The sequence below is a fragment of the Lissotriton vulgaris genome, chromosome 2_1, assembly GCF_964263255.1.
Source record: "Lissotriton vulgaris chromosome 2_1, aLisVul1.2, whole genome shotgun sequence".
Taxonomy (NCBI): Eukaryota; Metazoa; Chordata; class Amphibia; order Caudata; family Salamandridae; genus Lissotriton; species Lissotriton vulgaris.
The window spans coordinates 1225261677-1225286138 of record NC_141687.1 but is presented as its reverse complement, the minus strand read 5'-3'; the positions used below and the strand labels follow the sequence as shown (position 1 = coordinate 1225286138).

Below are 24462 nucleotides of genomic sequence, written 5' to 3'. Positions count from 1 at the left end.
TCTCAGCAAAGGGGTACTCCCTATCTGCCTCAATTTTCCAACATCAGAGAGGTGGCCATTTTAGCCAAGAACAAAATAGGATCAGTCAAACGGAGATTGGTTGATGCCGGTGGAAGATGGGATTTGATAGAACTAGACTTGAGAATAACAATAGGTATGGTCTATGGCTCAAATCCGGTGAGCCAAAGTTGTTAGAGGAATTGGAACTAGAGCTTGCGTCCTGGCCCACACCCCTGATTATGTGTGAGGATTTTAATATTCAATTCAATTCAAAAGTGCTTTATTCGAGTATTACTCATAAAAGTAGACAAACAAACACATAATAAAATACAATTAAATTACAAAGTCAGACATGACTTAAGCACAATACACGTTAAAAAGACAGTTTTAAAATAACATTTCATCCTGTTATTTACAATCAAAGGTGCAAAGTTCATATAGTAAAAAGTCATATTTAGAAGAAATCCTATTTCACAGTTAAAAATCAATGTAAAAATGTTTTCGTCAGATAGACACCTAGCATGGGAACAGAGAATAGATAAACTAGCAGTCTCTGTTCGGCTAGGCAGAGAGTAGTCACCCTGCTAGCAATCTCTGCCTAGTTACCCACGCCCACCCCAAGTACTTGGCAGTCGCTATAATAATCCAGTTTAAGGAGGTAGATTTAACAATGCGTAGAGCTACCATGCTACTTTTAGTACCCAGATTTCTACACATGGGAGCCAACCAAACACGTCTAGGAACAGAATATGCATGACAGGCAAACAAGAAGTGACCCAACGTTTCTTTTCCTTCCCCACAAACTGGGCAAATAGCTGGACCTCCATTTCTCCATTTTGATGTTAAACTACTCAGAGGTAAAGAGCCAGCCCTCATTTGGAAAAACAGTTTCCTATCCATGGGTTTAGTTATAATATCCCAGTAAATTTCAAACATCGGAAACAGTTTAGCTTCAAGGAAGGCAGTCGTCATAGACCCGTTATTATTGCTAAGGAGACTCTTGTTCTCCGCCTGTTCCCAGAAAAGGTTTTTTATGAACAACTTGGATGGGAAGGATGACCCGGTTGGATCGGACCAGAGTTCGCTTAACCCTAGTTCACTTAATGCTATTTTTAATGATCTAAACCATCTGATTTTATGAAATCGGTCTGCTTTGATCACATCAGCAAATCCTTCTGCATATTGTGACAGCTCAGGGGTGGTCCAGATTCTACGCCAATATAATATCGGTCGGAGTTTACACATTGCCGAGATTTCCTTCCTGCCAAGGTCATATCTGAGTGGCAAGAGGGGGCTGCTCTGTGGGGTGCCAGTTAGTTTTCGGAGGAAGTTATTCTCTGACATCTGTAGCTCCTGGAGGTTTTCTTGCCCCCACAGCTCTGCCCCGTACAGTGCTGACCCTATTGCCTTAGCCTCGTATATGATTAATGGCGGTTTGATTGGTTTAGTTAAGGATTTCCTGTGCTCCTTAATGATGGTACCAGCCAGTTGTTTATGTCTTAATACTGCAAGATTTAAGTGGTGGTTCCATCTGTTATCATTTGAAATGTGTATCCCCAAGTAAGTAAAAGAATTAACTACTTCAAGGCAACGCCCACTCATGGATATTTTGGATTTGAAATTCCTGCAAGGATTAAAAGCCATGAGTTTTGTTTTAGCTGCGTTTACCTCCAAGCCATGGTCACTACAAAATTTGTCAAAAATTACCAATGCCTTTTGCAGACCACTAGGGGATTTTGATAAAATGAAGGTGTCGTCTGCGAACATTAAAATAGGAACTTTTGCACCTGCGAGTGAGGGAGCATCTACGGGCTCAGCTTGCATACGGGGGACAATTCCGTTTATAAAAAGAGTAAACAATGTCGGTGCCATTGAACAGCCATGTCGAACCCCACGCTCGACAGGGAAGTCAATAGTATCGTTGCCGTAACCACCCCATTGGATCTTAGCATAAGTGCCCTCATGGAGTCTCATGATCAAAGTTAAAATAGTCATCGGGACCCCCAGAGCTGCCAACACCTCCCACAATTTTGCCCTCGGCACCAGGTCGAATGCAGCCCGTAGGTCAACAAAAGCTGCGTAGAGACTGCATCCGCCCAGGACCACGGTCCGCCATTGTATCAATTGGAAACGGAAGACCTGGTCCACAGTGCTGGTTGCTCTGCGAAACCCAGCCTGAAAAGGAGATAAGACGTTCTGCTCCTCAGCCCAATCAAGCAAGTTATTAATAATTACACGTCCTACCACTTTTTGAACCGTGTCTATTAGGCTGATTGGGCGGTAATTACAGGGTTGGGCACGATCCCCCTTTTTATATACTGGGATAATGACAGCACCCCGCCAGGATACCGGGATTTCTGCGCCCCTGGCAATATGGTTTAATAGAAGGCAGATGTACTTGCTCCACCTGTCGGTGTCATTTAAAAAGACATCCGCCGGAACTCCGTCATTACCCGGGGCACGGCCCCTGTGCACAGATTTCAGGGCAGTCAGGACTTCGCTCTGCATAAAGATGTCTTCGTCTGCGAACAGATATATTGGGCTAGAGTTATCAACGAGCTGATCCCTAGAAGAGTACTGCTCGCTGAAAAATTTAACCCAAGCATCATGAGGGACATTATTGTTGGGAGTCTCTGGAGAACTATCGTGGCCCCATTTGACAATATGCCAAAATTGTCTAGAGTGTTTACTTTCACTTGCACATCTCAGTTTCTGCCAGTGGTCTTCGTCCCAATCTCTTTTTGCCCTGGCAATGCAGTTTTTATAGTGCTTCCTGGCAGACCGAATCTCACTCAAATTATTACTTTTGATTGTGGCTCCTAATTTAAATCTTGCTGCCCTGCAATCTTGATTGTACCACTTTGCTGATTTAAATGGACGAGCCCTATTATTTCGTGTGGGTTTTAAGAAGAAATTTTTGACTTCATTAAAAAGAGTCATATGAACTATGGTAATGTCTTCATGCCCCTGTGCATATCCAGCAATATTTTCCAATGCCAGAATGGCCTTGTCTGCCGCTGCTCCTATCTTTTCCAGGGCCTGCTGGTCAGTCTTAACACCAGACCACCTTAGCCTACGCATGTTATTGGATGGCGTGATCGTTGGGGGCACAAGTTGGTCACAAGGGTTTGGAGCAATTACGTTAGGTGTCCACCAATTATGTGAAACACATAACGGGTCATGGTCGCTTTCTATCCTAGCTGTTACTACCATGTCACTGAGAGATGACCAAATCGATATACTACAGATGACATAGTCAATGCGACTTTTACTACGCCCATTGTTAAACGTCATGGCCGGCACACGGTCTGATTTAGTTCGGCCATTCAAGGCTCGTAGCCCATGCTCCAAACACATAGCGTTTAGACCTAGGATGTCAGCCGTCCACCGAGTTATCGGTGGGGAATCTAGTGTGGGGATGTCCCAAAGCTTATCTTCCTCTGCTCCCAGAGGAGAATCACCAGTGATGAGAGGTTCGAATGTCCGGTTCAAATCACCTGCAATTAATATGTTTTTCCCTGCAGATTGTGTCTCAAGAAGTGTAAAAATACACATAAGAACCTCAGATTTGCCTTTGCTGCCACCTCTTACATAGATGTTATAAATGTCAATGGAGATGGGTAGATCACTAGTCAATCTGATAAGCTGGATATCTTTTTGGTCAAGTTCCACACATTTTACAGCAATTTTTAAAGACTGCCTAATCCATATGATAAGGCCCCCCATCGGCCGCCCTTTTGGTCCCTTGATAGCAGGAACATGAACATTTACGTACCCCAATGCAAAAGTAGGTTCACACGCCCAAGTCTCTTGAAAGATACAAAGGTCGTACTTGTTAATAAATTCAAACCAGTCAGCGCTGTCCATTTTGGAAGATATTCCAGCCACATTCCATGACAAAAGATTCCCTGAATTAGATGTCATAAGAGTACAGGGGTTTGTAATAGGCTTGTGTGACGTCCCACCCCCAGTAACCTGATTTATGGTTATAACATTAGGTAGCCCTGGTGGATCATCAATCAGAAACCCCTGGGGGCTATTTGTTATTAAATTACAATCTAGATCAGAAGAACTTTTGTCACAGAGGGGCAAGGGGATAGAATTACAAGTGGATGGTTGTCAATCGCAATCGTTTAAGTTAGAAAGTGCAGAAAAACGATTTTCCAACCCCAAGCCCCAGTCCACTGAAGCAACATCCTTTCTCCCCCTCTTGGTCACAATGTTCCATTTGGTTCTTAAAATACTTGAGTTTGGACCACTTCCCTTTCTAGGATAGAAGAAGTCCAAAGTTAATGGAACGATTGAAGTTGTTCGCCTTTGTGGTGGTAAAATGTTAGGTAGGATGTTAGGCAAGACCCCAGGGTCAGAGAAGTGGAGAACGACGCACTCCCCTTTGAACTTTTTCACCCTGTCCCCGATCCACTGTACCCTTCTTGCATTGACGAGCTCTTCAGAGAGTTGCTGCTTTCCCCAGGGAGTGATTACCATGTTGTTGGTTAGCCATGATAAGGATTTGTTTATTAGAGAAGATGTTGTTTCCCGCTCACCTTGAGCCAAGGGAGGAACGTTTGCAAGGACAAGTACCAATGGGGATGCTTCAACCACAAGCTCGAAAGTCCCTTTTTCAGTGAATGGGTCTTCAACAACAGGAGCAGGGATCGGGGCAATATGGGAATCACCAGGGAGAGTACTATTACTTGCCATTGGGGGGTTTGATACAGGGGGAGGGATGAGTCCACTGATAGCAGTAGTTACTGATTTGTTTAGAGATTCCTCTAACTTGGCAGAGACATTTTCCGGAAGTTTCACTATCTCTCCCATGGTTTTCTGTAATAGACATTCCAGTCGGTTAACCTCGGAAGTTAACTTATCTATTTTGCTAACCAAGGGTTTGACCACACCTTTGATTTTAGTGTCCATCAGAGTCAGTAGTTTATTAATATTCATTTAGGAGTTGGGAGCTCTGTGTCAAGCAGATATCCAGGACGGAAGCCCAAAGTATACAGAGCCTTGTCATCATTTATGAAAAGTCATGGATTAATGGATGTATGGGACTCGTAAGTTTCCTTCAGGCCCCGGGTACACCTATTTTTCCTGCCCACATAAGAAACCTGTCCGGTTGGATTATTTTATCTCAAACCGGATTTTGGGTGGGACAGGGATAGAAATTTGCCGAAAATAATGTCAGATCGTAATCTCCTGATTCTAGAGATAAAGATTGAGCAAATGCTATTGCAGCAATGCCAATAGACATGTGATTGGAAGTTGTTGGTAGACCAGGAGTTTGTTGGACACTTTAAAAAGTGGATAATTTCTCTTTAATACGAATAGAAATAGCGCCTCACCCAATATGGTATGAGATGCGTTCAAGGCAGGGCTGAGGGGGGAGATGGTCAGCTTTGTCTCGCACAAAAAATACAACAGGAGCTGACGAGTAAGCAGTTGCGAGCCAAGCTTCGGGACTCGGAAAAAGAACATCTCGCTAAGACGTTGCTCGGGGGGACATGGCTACGATGCAGCAAGATATTACTGTGACTAAAGCTGAGATAGGCTCCTATTATTCTCAGAGGGCAGCAGCAGGATATCAGACTCACAGGGCCGGGAGGTATGAGTTTGGGGAAACAGTAGGGAGACTTCTTGCTCTAAAGACTAGACAAAAATTGGCAAAGCGCCAGATATCTTCAATAAAAAGCGGAGGGGTAACATATACAGATCCAGTGGACATAGCTACTGTGTTTCATAAATTTTATCAAGACTTTTACACTGAGGAGGAACAGGGCCCTCAGGAACGTCCGCAGGTGAGGTCTCAAAATGAAGAGGGCAGGAGGCAGGGGTGGGGATGAGATAGATAAGCTGGAATCCGAATTGGTATTGGACGAGGTGCAAATAGCAATACAGCAGCTGGCCTGGATAAGATACCATTGGAATTTTACAAAAATGTTCAAGTGGAGCTGGCTCCCTTGTTGCTGGATTTATTTTTGGGAGTGCAATATACTGGAAGCCTGCCAGATTTTTGCAGGGGCACTAATATTGTTATCGTCCCAAAGAAAGATAAGCCACCCGGCCTTCCTTGTATAGACCCATCTCTCTAAATAATGCGGATGCCAAAATGTATTCAAAAATCCTAGCAATCCGCCTTCGGGGGGTCATAGCCAGTCTTGTATCGCTTTGGCAGCATGGTTTCATACCTGGTAAAGACCCAACAGATCATATAAGGTGAGCCATGGCTCTGTTTGACATCACCAAGGAAACCAACGGGAATCTGGCTATAATCCTCCTGGGTGCGGAAAAGGTGTTTGCTCGGGTGGCATTTGAATACCTTTGGGGAGTTTTGGTTGCCAAGGGTTTCGGCCCACGGGTCATCTCAGCAATTAAAGCAATGTAATGGACACCAGATGCATAGCTCCAGCTGATGGGCAAAGAATCCGATATTATAAGAGTGACAAAGGAAACAAGGCAGGGGTGCCCCTGCTCCCCAATCAGTCAGTCAGTCAGTCAAATTAACTTTATTCGATTTGATAAAATCATACAAAGTACATAAAAACATTATTATTTACAGTTAAAAAAGAATTAAACAATTTCATTTATCAGCGAGTTAATTTGAATAAATAAATGCATTTAAAATATTTAAAAGACCCGTTATATACATCAGTTTTCCAAATTCATGCTCCTTCTGGCTCTGGTTGCTGCCACCAGGAAATTGGCCATGGCAAAAGTAATGCAGATGTTGCCCAATGATTGTAAATATAGCATTGCTGGTCTCACCTGGGAGAAGCCAGCTTCTCTTAGAACTGGTAGCAGGTATTTTTTTCTTTGGGCGGAGAAGAAATCACAAAACATAACAAAATGTAAACTGTCTTGAACAGAAAAATTGTCACAGGTGCAAGGTGGTGCTAGCTCCGGATTCATCCATTTGTTAAAATTACCCAAATAAAAGTGAATGATGTTGAATCTGAATCTTGTTAACAAGAATCTGTGAAAAGGGTTTGTGACGAAACATAAATAAGGCTCGATTGCAAGTGACTGGAGAGTTAAGTAGTGCGTTCGGACAGAGGGTTTAAATAATTCAACTTCTTCTCGCAACATGTATGCCCTAGACATAAACTGTTTTTTTATGAAACTCACATCCTGCTTTGTGATACACAAGGGAGAGGTGAATAAATCTGGGCGACCTAGTTCATTAAAACATTTGTGCAAATACCCCAGCCATGGTATCGTGTGGCTGTGTTCCAAACTCATCACATCCCTCATGATCATGTGGTTTAACGATAATTCAGGGTTTAACCAGGTCTTAAGCCAGTATGTTAGTGGAGCCAGTCTCAGTTTGTCCTGGATATAATCCATACCAAGTTCTGAATGAATGGAAAAAAACCGGGGAGGATTGGGGGAGGGACAGGACTGAGCGTAAAAAACTATTCTCAGCTACCTGAATTTTATCTAAGCGTACATAGCCCCATAAGGAGGCACCATACAAGGCCACGGGAAGGGATTTGCTGTTATAAACCTGGATAATGGCCTTCATAGGTTTATGGCCCAGCCTTTTAGCGAAGCTTAAGATGGCCATGGATGTTCTAGTGACCGCTAGGCTTTTTGCGCGTATCTGTGGGCCCCAGGTACCCCTGCTGTCAAAAAGGACTCCCAGATATGGAAACACGGGGACTCCCGATACTATCTCCCCTTTACAGAAAAAGGTTTTTATTCCTCTCTTGGCCCTTTTCCCTTGTCTACCTACGACCATAGTGTGCGATTTGGAGGCATTAACCCTCAGGTCCAACCGGTCCATAAAGGTCCCAAATGCATCTAGCAGTTTTTGAAGGCATACCCCTGTGCGTGCTATTAGTACAGCGTCGTCCGCGTATAGGAGAGCAGGGACCTTAACTTCTCCTACACGCGGAACGTCACTAGCTGCCCCAATTAAGTGTTTGCCTAAGTCATTTATATAGATGGTAAACAACAGGGGGGCCAGTATGCATCCTTGCCTAACGCCACGAAGGGATCTAAAGCGTGACGTGCATCTTCCCTCTTTGGTTACTCTTACAGCAGCAAATAGGTCCTGATGCATAGATGCTATAAACGCCACCAGGTCTACATCAATTCCCATGTTAATTAGAATCTCCCATAGCTTAGACCTGTTGACCAAGTCGAAGGCCGAGGAGAGGTCCATAAATGCTAGATACAAGGACCCCTCCTTGGCCACCGTGTACTTGGCAATCTCCCCAATCTTATTTGCCTTCTACATTGATCTCTTTAATCAACAGATTATAGAGAATCAGGCCATCATCACACCTGTAACTCAGGGGTTCGAAACCAAAGTGTTAGCCTATGCAGATGACATTGCGGTATTCACATCTAACCCAGACAGTGCAATAAAGAAAATAGAAGCCATGGCTATAATATTGGGTAGGGATTCGGGGTACCTACTCCATAAGTCTCAGACCCAAATAATATGCACTGAAAACATCATCTTTCTGGATAATCGTCGAGTACCCACGGCTACTTACCTTGGGATCAGGATTAATCCAGATGTAGATCGGATCACAGAAATTACTTTTGACCCAATGATCAATAAAATAGCATCGGACCTCAGGCGGATGAATTCATTACATCTGACCATCATAGGGCAAATTAACGTCCTCAAGATGATAATGCTTCCCAAGATACTATACTTATTTAGGGCACTCCCATTGGAAATTGAAGGGTTAATAATCAAAGCACTAGATTCTATATTTAGTACTTTAATTTGGCAATATGGTATGGATAGGAGATCCCTGAAATTCCTTACTTTGCCGCAAACACAGGGTGGTTGGGCCGCTCCTAATCTCACTTTTTATCACTGAGCAGCACTACTACAGTATATGAATATACTCTTCTTTGAAAAGGAAGGTTAGAGACAGAGTTGTAGGGGCTGAGGGTCTCCCAAAAATTTGACTTGAGTTGGCACTTGGGGAAGGTGCTAGAGCACTGTTGCTTCGCCAGCTTGAACCCAGTTACTTTAAAAAGGTACAATTCAAAATCATTAGGGACGCCTGGAAAACTTGGGGTAAAATCCCAAAACACTTGAGTATTGGGAAATTTACAAGGTATACACCTATTTGGGGATCATCCTTTTTCCCCCCGGCGTTCTACAATGCTATTGGGAAACAATGGGAACAGCTTGGCTTGAGGATAGTGGGAGAGATTCAGGCAATAGATCAACTATATATTTTTCCCGGCTTGCAGGGAGAGAAAGGAATCCCCGACAGGCATTATTTTAAATACCTACAATTTAAAGGATTATTTTGTAAATGGAGGCAGGTGATTTCAAGTGCAAAGATTTTATTGCTTGAGACTCTGGGGGGGATCTATCTGAAAAAAACACATTTATATGGTTTTATGGTATTATGATGGAGGAAGCCCCTGATGATATGGAGAAAACTGAGATGAAATGGGCCAGCCAATTAGAAAATGAAGATATAGATATAGATATGTCATTGATGCTGGCAAAAAGAATGCTTCTATCAGCTAACCTAAAGGTGCCACATTTGAAGACTATTTTAACCTAGATTAACCCCTGCCAAACTATTCAATTGGGGTAAAAGGGGGGATGATAAATGGCCCATGTGTGGGATCGGGCCAGCAGAGGCATCAATATGTTTTATGGCTGCTCCAAGTTAGACCCGTTAAAGAGGGGATTGGAAACATTTTGGGAGAAGATTTTGGGCAGAGGTGTGGGCCTAACCCCCTCGCTTATGATGGTGGGGCATGATAACAGTATAGGGCTGGACCGAGGCCAGATCGGTATTGTATTTATCTCTGTCACCAGATGGAAGGACTCTGAGCCCCCTGAGTTCCATGAGTGGTTGGCCCGTTTAATTGCCATCTATAAATTGGAACAAGCACTTTACGAATGTAAGGGTCATCAGGTCAAAAGGTGGGGGAAGAAACTGTGGTTCCCAATAACAAATTGGTTGCTTGGGGTAGGGTAACTATACCAGGACTATGAAAAACTGGGGTACAATTAATTTTGTATTTATTTTTGATCTGTCATTACCTGAACCTCTTTTTAAAATAGGAAATTAATTATGATGTTAAAGGAAGTAATTGACGTTGTATAATGAATAAGCAATGGGTGTAATACCTCTCTGAGATAAATACAAATTTTTAAAAATCAAGCAGTTTTCAAAAAGGATTAGCCCAACCCAAAGCTCCAGTGCCTACTTGGTTGGTTCATGTACTCGGAAGTCTACTGGGTTGCAGTCTTTTTCTCTCTCGCTTTTCCACACTCCTGCAGCAGAGGGCTATTACATTGTCAGTAAATATTCTATGTTTTGTCCATTTGAAGGTATCAAGTAAGGATGCCAGACTGAGAACCATTGCGTAATTGGACAAGTTGTGCTGACAAAAAGCTTCAGCTGTGTCTCATTATTCTACATAATTCAGATGAAAACAGAAATACAGTCCTTTCCATTAACACATGCAAATGTAACAGAGAACATATCTTTAGTTTAGTTTCTAACTGTTTGTTGGAAAGGAAAGGTCCCTCGCATGGTGATGGACGTGCACCTCTGCCCTGAGTGCCGTAGCTGGAATGATGTTTGGAACCCTAATGTTGATTTTTGTTCTCATGGGCGAACACACATCATTTGTGTGCGGTGCTACATAGGTCTGTCTCATGGACGGTGATCTTTTTGGACTAGAAGGGGCCCCCAGAGTGCTACCTTCATAGTGGTGAAAGGCCACTGCTTTTAACAGGATTTAAGCACATGAGCGATGTGGTGGGAGCATACCATATAGTGATCAGTAAGAGTGAACAGGTCTTTTTGTTTACCTGTGTCACTTGAATGAGGTCTAGAGGCTCACTCATTCAACGTTTTGCTGATGTGTGCTTAATTCATTGTTGGGCTACATCGGTTTGGTGTGAAGTGATGTAATATGTATGTGCTGGGTTTATATGTGCCTGTGAATGCTACAATACCTGGAAGACTCTGGGTTCCATTTTGGGAGAACAAGGGCTGACTGGAGGAACATGAGGAGAGATTGTAGAGGAATCCCCTCAGACCGATTTGTAGATTGCTGCATGCCTGTAAACTGGCTGAGACGCACTGGAGGAAAGAGAGAGCCAAGTTCTTCAGTACACTTCAAAGTGTGCGCTTTGATACAGAGAGAGGTCAGGGGAAAGGGGCCTGGGATCTGACTCCTCTCTCCCAGGAAGGAAATGGGTCTGATAAGATAATCATAAAGATTACGTCTGAGGCACTGGGGTAACCTTTTGTTACTCATATCACTGTGGCTAACATCCAGGTGTGAGTTTATACTCCCTGCCATGGCCTGTGTTGTGGGGCTATCCGATTTGGTTTTGCTCCTGCTGTCACAGACTTTTTTTCTGGGAGAAGAGAGGGCAGAGGAGGGAAATCCAAAAAGAAGCGGACTTCTAACAAAAACTTCAAAGACTCAGACTGTAAATCATATTTGGTGTCTGAAAATGGACTAAAAAAAGGGGAGCTCGAGGCCCCCACCAAAATGAGGGGATATCACGCGGGGACTTCAAGACCACCTGAGCCTGGAACACCAGCGCCCACCTGCTTGCCAAGACCATTGTGCCATGTGAGGGAGAGGAGATAGCTGGAGGTCCAGAGGGAGATTCTGGGGATTGGATCTTTGTGTTGAGGTGTGAAGATATGGCTGCTGCATGGATCAGGTCCTTGCCTCTCTGATTCTAATTCACTAATAATCTTCTCCTAGTTCTGACTCAGGTTAGGGCAGTGTCATAGCAGGTGAGAGAGGGTGCCCATTGCTCTAAATCTTCAACATGTGTTCCTTGTCAACTTATCACATTCTGCTATTCTTTGTAGGTTCTATACCAATAGGTTAGGAGTTTATATTGAGTTTCTCTTATTTTACAGATAGATGCCGTTGTTCTTGCCCTGTATGTAGCCTCTCCCATTCCCTACCTATTAGAGTCCTTCTCAATTCCTGCTTTCAATTAATTTGAGCTGATGTCTTGTGGCGTGGGTTATGCTTAACGGGTGTTTGCAAATGGCTGTCATGATGTGTTTGTTGTTAATGACTCCTTTTATCTATTTCTTAAAAGTAGTCCGTTGCCCTGGGGCCTCTTCTCAAATCCTGTGCTAAAGGACCCTGTGTTTCACCTGGAATTAGGACACCCTTTCTGTTTCAGGAGGTTGTATTGGCGTTAGAGATGCTCAAATTGTTTGATTCTGCAATTTAAAAATATGGACAATACCATCACACATTTATTTTCCTTCCACTTTTGAAATGTGTTTTTGCAGTTGGCCCGGAGTGAACTCTGGTTGGAAATATAGCAGTCTGAAGGGTGATGGAAATGTTGTCAACCCTCTCATCTGCCACTGTGTCCCACAAAACCCCTGTGTCTCATGTGGTAGATGATTATAATTAGGGCTCCCGGTTTTATGGTATTTTTTTTTTTTTAATATTTCCATCTGTATTTATCCATATTTATTTTTGGGCCATTTTATCTGTATTTATCTATATTTATTTTGTGTTTTGTGTATAAAAGTAGTTGTAAAACCACATTTCCATATTTATTTAAATGATAGATGCGCACTCATACTTTGATGTCTGTCATGTTTTAGCTATTTAAGTTGCCAAATATTACATAACAGTACATCCACTGACAAATATTAGCATTGTACAACAAATGTATGTTGACAAATGCAGTTATTTAACCCGTTAACCACGGCGGTAATTCCGCCGCGGAGTGGGCGTTTCCTTGCGCGGGCATGGCCGTGTCGGCAGTTGGACGTGCGCAGCACTACGAAGGTAGTGCTCGCGACAGCAGCACGCAAGGGGTTAAGAAATTTCATCCTGATTTTTAATTTCCCCCCACCCTGCCCGACACTGAAAACGCCTCGAAGGGGTGGAGAGCAGGTAGGGTGAGGGGACAGGCCAGCAAGGCGACGGAGCCTGCCTTGCAACTCTGAGTGACCTCGGCGGGACACGGAGGACCCCCCCCAAGAGACCTTGGACCGGCGCAGAGTCCAGGAGCCCCCGATCCGCTATCCGACACCGATGAGTGTCCGGCCTGGACGTGATCGAGAAACATGGGCCCATACCTGTTCCCACTGCAGCGCAGGAGGACTGGCGCACCAGACAGTGTCTGCTACCCAATCCGAGGATAGTTTGGGAGCTACAAAGTGGGCCCCTGCTTCCCCAGCGCTGGTGCAAGCCTGGGAGGAGATCTTGAGGCTCTGAATACACTACCCTAAGTCCCAATACACCTCGAGGAAGCAGACGCAGAGCTGCCCTGGGGGCGGCCTCAAGGAGAGACCTGCAATAGATGTAGCCCCCCAACGTGCCTCCCCTAGGCGCGCAGCGTGGAACCCGCACTGGTGGTGGACAAGGAACCATCGAGGAAGAAACCAGAAGGCATCCGGTAGTCTGGTTGGGTGCACTCTACAGAGAGGCACTTGGCCCCACAACAGCAATAATGCTACACCGGAGGTAGGAGCCCCCATTCCCTGGTGTGGTCAGATGAAGACCGAAGAAAGGGAGAGGGCACCAGACACAGTGGCCTGGACGCAGCCAAAGGGAGGACGACATCTCCAGCCCCCCGGGGAGAAGCCAGGTCTAGCTTAGTATTGGCTCTTCCACAAAACAAGACCAATAGACCTTCCACGTCCATGTGAGACTATCTCAAATGAAGGAGAAGATCTGAGAGGAAATAGTAAAAAGAATGCCTCCCCCTCAGCACCCCCTGAAAGACTACCACCCGAAGGAAGAAACAGGAGAGTTGCTAGTCAGGAGCTCCCCTCCCCAGAGAACGCACACATCGGCTGATAGTCCGGGGTTCTCAGAAGCCCTGGCCTTCCTCCCCGGGGGGGCGACCAAGGGGGCTTCCGCTCGTCTGAAGGTGCGAAAGGTGCACCCGACCGAACGCCCCCCTCTCCGAAGAGATCCAGATATGAACCCCCATGACTGACAGGGGACATGCCTACGATCAGTTCTAGATCTCCGAACAGCGGCTGGCCAGGTGGCCCCAGAACAGCCCTGAAGAGTTATCGTCCCTAACTTCCATTTATCATGGGGAAAGAGAGAGGAACGAAGCCACCCACGACACAAATCAGAATGGACCAATACACTACAACGGCCCGGACCTGCCGAAGCCATCAGCGAGAAAAATCCCCTCCGAGAAGGGGCAATGCTCCAGGCCATACGCTGTTCGCAGGCTTCTGTTGAAAACAAAATAGGCAAGGTGCGAATTGACATGGCCCTCATAAGGCAAGACCTCCCCAATGCCACGGCCGGCATATCTGAAGCCGAATCCCGTCCTTCTCCCGGTTGAGGACGAAGTACACCAGTTGAAAGAACAAGTCATGCAACTTCGATCCCACACGAAGGAACTGCATAAGAGGGCCGAAGATGCAGAAAACCGAACGAGGCGCAACACCCTCCAATTTGTGGGCTTTCCCGAAAGGCAAGAACATGGCCAAATGGTGACCCTTATTGGGAACTGGATCGTGTCTTGGATACCAGAGGGTGCTATGTGGGCATGGTTTGCAGTGGAGTGGGCCAATCGATCGCTGGCACCCAAGCCACTGCCGGGTGCCCCCCACCGGCCAATCATTTGTAGGATTCTCAATTTTAAGGATAGGAATACAATCCCACAAATGGCCCGGTCTCAAGCAACGCTGACCTATCAAGGACACAATACAATGATTTTCCCAGAGTACACCAGGGAAGTACAGGCCCAGCGGCGATCCTACACAGAGGTCCAGCAAAAATTATGTGCACTCAACCTCCAATACATGCTACTTTTCCCTGCCCGCCTCTGAGTCATTTTCCAAGACAAAACCCACTTCTTTGAATCACCTTAGTTGGCCGAGTCCTGATTGACTGAGGAGCACCCTCTTCGGTCCCGAGTGGCGGCCGCACCCCCATTGCCCCGATCTGGCATTGTGCCGCCTGCGAGCCCCGGGTCCCGGAGGCGGTGCACCCACTCCCGCAGGGGTCGAGGTGCTTGAAGAGGTCAGTCTGCATCGCCCGCTGCTGCCAGTCCTAACACTGGGTCCACAGACACTAATCTCTCCCGAAACCTGACATTCTAAAGACAAACAGACCAGAATCCTAGCTGATATGCGCAGAGTGGAAACTACCTGGAAAACCAGGCTGAACTGTCCAGAAGTGCCGATGTATCCAACTGGATTCAATCGTTGAGATTAATATATCCTGATATATGGAGCGGTCCACCACGCAGCTTCCATACTAAGCTCTGTAGTTTAGTTCTGTTAAAACCACTTATCAGTGCGACAGATGCTTCCATTCCTGAAGTATAGGGTAGGGGGGAGGGTTCGGGACCATTGTCCCACGTTCTGTTTTATCTTCGTTAAACAACTGCAGCACTCAATCTCTCACTCCGAACAAGCACACACACGGCTCTCGTGCCAGACGATTAGGCCTCTGCACATGCCTACCCACTGACCTGCCGACCCTCCAGGCCAGCAGCATCATGTGCCTCCTGGGTCCATACGCCGACCATGGCGTATACACCATATAAGGGGGAACCCTCTGAGTCCTATCTTGGAACGCCATTGGCATTTTAGACAGGGTTAAGTGCAGGGCAGTCCAGAGATGCACCCACAGACACATTTCCGACGCCCTTCTGCTCCAAGAGAAAAACGTTATGGGTAACCACTGTCCCTTCCGCACAAGACATGGGTTTGACGGTCTGGCACTCTGGTTTTAAACATGGCTAGCATTGGGTAGCAATCCTTCTTAGGCACGCCCTCCCCTTCGTACCTACTAATGTGACCAGAGACCCGCACAGCCACTTTTTGGCCCTGACCAGGACATTGGGTGGAGCGGTCATCAACCTAGTGTCACTTTACGTCCCTCTGGCTACCCTAACAACCACCATGAAACCTCCTAGCGACAGTAGATCTTCCTTACCCCTGGGCTTGACTGTGATCAGGTACAACTTCAATCTGGTTATGCAGCCAGACCTAGACATCACAGGCACACCCTCCCCAAACACGACCCTATGTGCAAAGAGACTGACAGAATGGGCGGCACACCTGGGCATATGCGACGTCTGGAAGAAATGGAACCCCAGAACTTCCCAATATACTCACACCTGCATGGTGCACCACACACTTATCGACATGGTCTTCATGCCTGCCCGGAGTGCCGAAGTGTTTCAGACATTAGCATCCTCCCGGTGCATCTCAAACCACTCGCCACTTCTCCTCATACTAGGGGACCCTGCGGGCACACTACGCCCCATCTGGAGGCTGACCGCCTGGTTCCTCAAAGATTGCAAATTCCGAAAGGCGGTTGGAGACAAACTTCAACAATACTTTCTCTCTAACCAAAACACAGTCCCTTCCCCGGGCACTCTCTGGGAGGCCAGCAAGGCCACCATCTAAAGCTTTGCTAGAGGATAGCTTAAAGTCAAACGAGTGTCGCAGGATAGCTGACTCCCCCTCCTCTAAGCCCAAGCGACCCGCCTGGAGCAGGCCTCATCCGAAATCACACGTGACAGGGTAAAGAGGCAGCTCGTGCTAGAGAGATGAAATCAAACAACTGTTACTGGAATCTGCAAAACTGCTGTGGAGGTCCTCAAATGCCCACGTATATGGTAGGGGAGACAAAAACTGAAAGATACTCCATAGGCTGACATCTTACTCCTTGGTGAAGCGTATAGTCCCAGAGATCCAAGACCTCAGGCGTCACTCATTGAGCTCCAACCTCCGTCGCCCAAGCCTTCGCCGACTATTATTCTCGGCTTTACTCAGCGGCCCGACACCCCAGCTCCTGCAATGTCCGGTCCGGGTTAGGGGTGATCCAACTCCCCCGGCTCCTTGAATCCGAAGCGGCCAGTCTAGACCTCCCCCTTACGCGGACGGAAATAGGACAGGCCATCTCCTGGTTGTTGCCGGAAAGACGCCTGGGCCAAATGACTTCACATAAGAGTATTACGCCTCATACCGAGATATACTAATACCCCACCTCCATGGCCTCTATGCCGAAGTAGCAGAGACAGGGGCATTCCCACCAGAAACGGATGTAGCACCTCTCGACGGATGAGGAAGAACTGCCTGCGAGCTCAAGGCCCAGAGATTATTGGATATATTTAGCCGACTATTTAAAATCGTACCAGATTGACTAAATGCATGTACTGTAAGTATCATAAAATGTCTATCTTTGTGCTTAGGCTGGCAAATGGATTTTGTTGTGCAACGGTCAATTTTCTTATTTACTGTTGACTTTGTAAGTCTTCTAAATGCCAAGAAAAAAGAAAAGGATGTAGCAATTGTGGTCGTCATCCCCCTTCATCATCCTGTTCAGACAATCGTCCAATTTCATTAATAAATACAGAAGTTAAAATATATGCTATGATCCTAGCCCAATGACTAAGACCAGTCCTCTGCAAACTTGTCCACCCAGATCAGTGCAGCTTCATGCCCTCGCGCAGTTTGAGATATGGCCTTTGACGCCTTCATCTGGCCCTAGCGCACCGCCATCTACTCTCCCCTTATTTAGCGCTCCTGCTGATTGACTTCGAGAAAGCCTTTGATACAGTCGATTGGCGATACCTGGAGGACATGCTAAGCGCAGCAGGTCTAATCCATCGCTTCCATCACTTGGTCCGAGCCCTGTACTACAGACCCATGGTACGGGTGCTCATCAACGAAGCCCTTTCTGGGATGTTTCCTATCAGAAGAGGGACGAGGCAGGGATGTCCCATATCACCCCTTTACTTTGCCCTCGAGATGGAGCCACTATTGTCCCTCATTCGGACGGCTGAACAAATCCAGGGATGGAGATGGCAGGGTTCGCATGAGGACTGAATTGCTCTTTACGTGGATGATGTCCTGCTCTTCCTAGCTGACCCAGCATGGTCAGGCCCAAGATGCCTAAAGCTCCTCCGCACCTTTGAGCAGGTGTCAGAACCCCGCCAAATCGACTTTAGTGCCCTTTCACTTATCAGGGGAGTGCATTGACTGGCAGTCAACCCTCCCCATATGACGTCAGTCATTTAAGTACTTCGGTATTTGGGTCGCGCTGCTCCCAGACCTGGCATGGTCACTCATCCTTATCCCGCTAGTCAAGAAAACCAAAGAGGCCCTCCGTGGTTGACAAAATCTCCCAGTCAACCCCTTGGGGACAATTGCCCTGTTGAAAATGATGATCCTCCTCATTTCCCGTATATCATCCAGAACACCCAGTTTCATCTCCTGCGAAGATGGTTCAGGGAGCTGGACAGTCTTGCCACAACGTTCCTTTGGGGCAATTCGAGGTTGGGTATGGCCCTTGCCCACTGCCAAATACTGCCTTTTGATGGAAGCATGGGTATGACCAATCTCTACTTGTACTACCTGGCAACTCGCCTACTAGTCCTGCACGACTGGGTCAATGGTGGCTGGTCCAACCCGGCCTACACGGTTGAACTGGAGGGGCTGGGACTGTCCCGGATCCAGGCAATGACCCAATACCTACTGCACTGCCCCCAGTGACTCGGGCGGTCTTACTTGCTTGGCGTTTCGCCTTACGCTATATACACTGGGACACTAAACTCTGTGGCACAGCGCTAGGCTTAGGGAGGTGGGCACATTGGAAGGCTTCAAGAAATGGGACCTAATCTGTGTATCACAGTATTGTGACAGATGGAAAGGGGACCGCATACATTCTTTCCAAGACCTACAGAACATCTACTCTCTTCACAGTTTTACAAATACCCAACAGTTTTACAAATACCTACAGCTTCGCCAGGCACTGACCTCGCACATACCCACAGGCACTTCGCTTCCAGAATTCAGTTCTCTGGAGGCCCAAATCAAGATGGGTAATCTTGGAAACGGTGGGATATCGAGAATCTACAGCTCATTGACCAACAACAGCCCAATCACACTTAACTCGCTAAAACACCAATGGGAGGCATGGTTGGGCCCGTTAGAAGACTAGGATTGGCATGATGCCCTGAAGGCTCAAACAATTACCATTTCAGCTAGGCGCCGTATGGTCAAACTGTACTATCTTCATTGTGCATACCTCACCCCATGTCCCCTCAACCGAACGGGGCTGCTGGCCACCTCGTCCTGCACCCGCTGTGGGTCAGAACCGGCAGACTTCTACCACATGGTATGGGTATGTCCCCACCTCATCCCATATTGGGAGACACTGATCTTCGACCTGAGTGACGTTCTGGGATGGGAGGTACCACGCAGTCCCTTGAACTTGCTCATGGGAGTCATGGACGGCCTAGACGGGTTACTGGCGGACAAACTCTTTTTGGGTACTGCCATTCTGGTGGCCAACCGAGACATCGCGGCCGCATCGAAAAACCCTACCCCACCTAGTGTAGTCAAATGGCACAGAGGCATTGAGTGGTGTGCGGCACAAGAAATGCCACTGTACGTAGCCTGGGGATGTCCAGCCAAGCCTGGTCGGTGTGGGGCAAATGGTTGGGTAAGGTCGGGTAAAGGGAATTCTGTCATTGTATGAGAATTCCAGTCGGCACAGACCACAGTGTGTATCGTATACAACCAAATGTGACTGCAAAGTTAATGTATCATGCTTGGGAAGAACTGACCAGTGCTGTTTTTTTCCTGTCAATAAATCTCAATAAAGTTGGTTATCAAAAAAAAAATGTAGCTACCTATCTCAAGCAAGAGTGGCTCTGATGTGTTCAGCTTTAAAAATCCCTTTGTAAATCTTTCTGTAATTGGGCATAGTTGACTTTGACTGTTTGGGGAATGAAATGATCCTATTAAATTCTCAAGATGTTTATGGTCTTGCCTCCATATTGTCTGCAATACTGCTTTCTCGTTTGGGGATTTAGCAGAGGGCGGCAGATTTTGCTGTACGGACCTTAAATCCCATGGCAGATCTATATCTTTCCAGCTGCTCCAGGAGTGGGTGCAGGATTCAACAGGTTATTATGTTGACACCAAAACGTCATCCACAATCATGGTTAGTTTATGGGCAGCCCATCCCATCAACACCTTTCTAATTTATTTTCTGTTCCTAATGTCCTTGGCCAGGGGTTCCATAGTGAGCGCCAAGATAAGTGGGGAGAATTACCAGCCCTATCTGGAGCTCCTTTCTATTTTGAAGGTAGTTGAAGTCAGTCTGTTGGCTCAGATACAGGCCCTTAGTGACAGGTAAATATCCATTGCCCAATTCAAAAAGTAGTTACCAAAACCCATGCCCCGATGAGTCCCTCCATCAACATCCAGGCCACTCTGATGAACGCCTTTTCAGCCTTCAATTAGAGCATTAGGTCAATCTTGCACACCCTCTGGGTATTTTCCAGGATGTGAGGCAGTTGACCTGGGATAAAGGTAGATTGGCTGTTAATTAGACCTGGCAGAAGATTGCCTAATCTCATCGCTAGAATGTTGAAGATCTTTATATCTATATTTAACAAGGATATGGATCTGTAAGAGGTGCATAGTGTTGGTTATTTCCCAATTTTCAGAATAAGTGCTAAGTTTGCTTCTTTTATTGTTTTCATGATCTCTTGAGTATCTCCAAAGCTGTTCTACAATCTCGTAAGGATAGAATTAGGTTCTCACAGAAATGTTTATTGAAAACGACTGTGAATCCATCCGGCCCTGGTGCCTTTACCTGTTTGAATAGCAGAAATGACCTAGTTTTTGGTGATGGATTTACCTAGGTCAGTTTTCCTGGCCTCCAGTAATTTATACGTGCGGTGGTGTTTATTCTCTCTGGTACAAGGACTCACAGAATTTCCTTAAGTTTAATACAGTAGCAGTGTCTTCTATAATGACCTCTCCCTTCACATCTAGGGGTTATTGAACCCTCTTAGAAGTAATTTTAGCATTCAACTGTGCTGCTAGGAGTTTCCTGCATTGTTTCTTAAAGTGAAATATTTTTGTTTTCTGTGCATTATTGCACACTCACCCGTATAAAGTCTAATGCCCAAAGTTGGGATCCAGAACATAAAAGTTGCGTCTTTGCTAATCTTCACTGGTAGAGTTCATATAACAATAACATAAAATCTTGACACTAGTACTTCATTAACAAATACTCATTATTGTGATTTACTAAACAATACATTTGCAAAAAGGTGCCAGAATCATATCAAGCTCTAATTATGTTGCTGTGAAAATATTGTATATATCTCATGCTCTCTGTCCACTCTGTTTAAAATCGGAATGTCATTAATAACTAGATCTTAGACTTGCATACAAATGCTCAAGAAGCTAAATGGATAGAGGGTTGTCAGCTACTGGTGATAGCCTGGATGAAAGGCAGCTGGCTTTTCTCAAACAGTGAGTAAATGGAGATTCTGCTTTTAGGCAGTATACATTTAGACTGACTACCATTTAGTTTGTGACCTGATTCGAGCCAGCCAACTGCTCCTGCCGCAGAATCCATATAAAGATTTATATGGATAGTTTTTAGTTAAAGATTCTTTTGAATTACCGATCCAAGCTCTCACCTGAACGGCTGATCATCATTTATATACCATATCTAAATAGGGCACTGTGCTAACCACGGAGTCCAGACTTCGACTTTGGTGATCTCCCAAATCTATTGTATGGAAGTCTTTTTATTTGTGTCCAGCTACCTAATATTGAAGCTCCAATGAATGCTAAATAGAACAATCCGAATACCTATTGGTTTTTGAAAATTACCCATTTAGCCAGGGTGCATGCTCAACAAGAATGGCTTACAATGGATGTAAATGTGAAGCCATTTGCTTCCTTTGGAGAGTTGCCTCCAGAAAGCAACCACTTATCTGTTCACATCTGCCTTAATCTGTCTAGTTTAGTCACTCTAGTCAAGCTTATAATTCCTATGTTAAATTATGTTAAAGGTGGTGGTCATTTGGGTGGAGTAGCAGTTACCAATCTAGAGTATTCATTACCACTGGATAATATGTCGACAACAAGGTTTCTGGATTGCAAATAAACAAATCTATAAACCTGTAAAAGGTTTTTCCTGCTAGCTATTAGATCTGGAAATAGCCAGTGCTTCATGTTACACTTAATATGCATTTTAAAGATGTGGACACTCCTATTGTTTTTTTATTTTCATTATTTCATGAACCTAAAGTAAACAATAAAGTTGTAGTGCTCTGAAGAGCCGAGATCAGACTGGCTTTAGGAGGATAATTAATACCATACATTAGGTCTTTTTTTACCATCTCTTCATTAAGAAATATGCTGCCTTAATGAGAACTTTACAATACATCTCAGTGTTGTCTTGAAGTCCACATTTGATTTGATAGTATTTTTAGCGGCAAACTGTGAAAGATACTGTATGATACTGCTCCTTTCCATGACCCGCGCAATATCATATGATCGCAAGGCTTGCAAAATTTAAGGGATACAAGGGGTGGGGCAATTGAGTCAGTTTCAGTAACCAAAGGTTATAATCAAGGCTGCTATTACTGTATTGTCACTTTAAACAAAGTGGCGTTTTACTCATTTAGCCAACGTTGTTGGTGACTCCGGTTCTTTGTGTGATTACGATACCAACTTGACCATTAGCTGATGACTCCCATCTAATTTCTTACACACCTTTAGGCCTTCAAAAAGTATTAAACAGATTCTCCCACTTTTGTTGCCTATTAGATCCTACTATTAGCACCAGGAAAAAAAAACGTTTGTCAATAAACAAATATTTAAAATCTAATATGCTGTTGAACGGCATGAAGCTGGACAGCGTGTCCGACAAATTAGAATTATAGTTGCTTCTACTACCAAATTGGCAAACCACATGGATAAAAACAATAACCTCTTGTGCCATCGATACAGAGCCACACTTAAATTTGTTTCAAAATATGGAAGTGGGGCGACACGGCAACGCCTGAATTGAACTGTTGTCTGTCTCAGTCCTTTCCTCCCTCTCCTTCAGTTAATGGCCTCTCTATAATATACAAATGTACCAATCCACCCAGACCGACCAAGTATGTTTGTAGGTGGGTTAGATTTTAAAAGAAAATGCCATGCCAATAAAATACCAGTTTAGGTTGTCATATACAGTTCATATTTACGAGGCACGGTTATTGGATTACAGGTTCACAAAAACAGACTAATATACAATTTTAAATCTAGTCCTGCTTCATCAAGAGAAACGCCAATTGAATGTATAGGGATATGACTCCTGAAATGATTTGACATCATGTTTACGATCATGCAGTACACATAAGCATGAACAGCAAGTAAAAACATAAATGTATGCTAAAATGATTGTTTCAAGTGCGCAAAACATGAATATGCATGTAACCTGTGATCATATGTCCGTAAAACATCAATAAATATTTGTGTGTAAAAAAAAAAAGTGGGGCAACTTAGCCAGCCATCGAGGTACCTAAATGTAAAGCCTAGACCACAGCTATATTTACAGGGGAAAATATGGGGATATGAAAGAGTTTGAAATATCTATATTGGTGCCCCAAGTGGCACACTCAACTGAGTCGAATAGTGGTTACAAGGAATGGTGGGAAAAGACGTTTATCATCGTGTGATAAAGAACAATGGATACACAAGCCCATGTTGGTTTAATAAAAAGGAATGGTTTTATCAAAATAGGAGTTAATTTTCTCCAGATTAAGAGCCGAAAAAAAACTGTTGAAAGAAATATGTGATGGCACATCAGTAGAAGTACTTATTAGAGGGAGACACTGGCCGATAGTAGGACCACGCTTGTCTCGGATATGAAAACGGTTTTAAACAAAATATGCAGAGGCATCTTGATAATACTAGTACCATCACTCTTCATATTGAACTGGGCTTTAGGAGGTAAACATCAGGGTTTTTAAAAGGGTCTTATTCTCCTCTACAAAGATATCTATAGTGTAGTTCCCAACATGAAAAACAATACATCAGTCTAGAGGATCAGGCTTCTCAGTACAAGCAGCTCGTCCTGGGATAACTAATTACTTTTTGATTGAAATTATGCTGATGTTTTTATTATTTACTACTTTTTTGATGGTACCTACAGCTTAAATGTTCATTGTGTGGCATCACTGCAAATACGTCCCTGCCCATGTCCTGGCTCTAATTGGATGTTGCACAACTAATCACAGTTCTTTTTGATTGGACAGTTTGGGATTGAAGATTTGAAGGCTCAGCCTCATCAGACTGCATGCTGGGACGGAGTCAGGAATTACCAGGTGAGGAATTTGGAAAGTGAAAAAGATTCTAGATTTCACACAAATTGTAGCTTTCTCATCACGTTTGTCTTTATGCTAAATATACGCCTTTCAGCAAAATACAATGTCTTGCATCGAGGGATCCCTCGAGAGGAGTTAAGAGTTGAATCCTTCATAGCTTATTTACCCTCACTTCGATTCATATTCATGTACTGGAAGCACTTCTTCTGTTTGCACAAGGGGATTTGCTCCCCACTAACAACAAAAATGTGTATAGGTACACTGGGACACCGAAAGCACTCATGCAAGGCATGGCACAGTAGACTAACTTGACGCAGAAGTTGGACCTTCCTTTGAGTGTGTTCTCAAGGCTCCCT

The 24462-nt window shown here is 44.9% G+C and overlaps 1 protein-coding gene across 2 annotated transcripts in view; it reads left to right on the top strand.

Annotated features, from left to right (window-relative positions):
* Positions 1-24462, top strand: part of THYN1 (thymocyte nuclear protein 1) — a 362553-nt gene that overhangs the window by 287651 nt on the left and 50440 nt on the right. For both annotated transcript variants that reach the window (XM_086956944.1, XM_086956945.1), the window contains exon 4: positions 24038-24106. In XM_086956944.1, coding sequence (XP_086813070.1) covers positions 24038-24106 — 69 coding nt within the window. The remainder of the gene's footprint in view (positions 1-24037; positions 24107-24462) is intronic.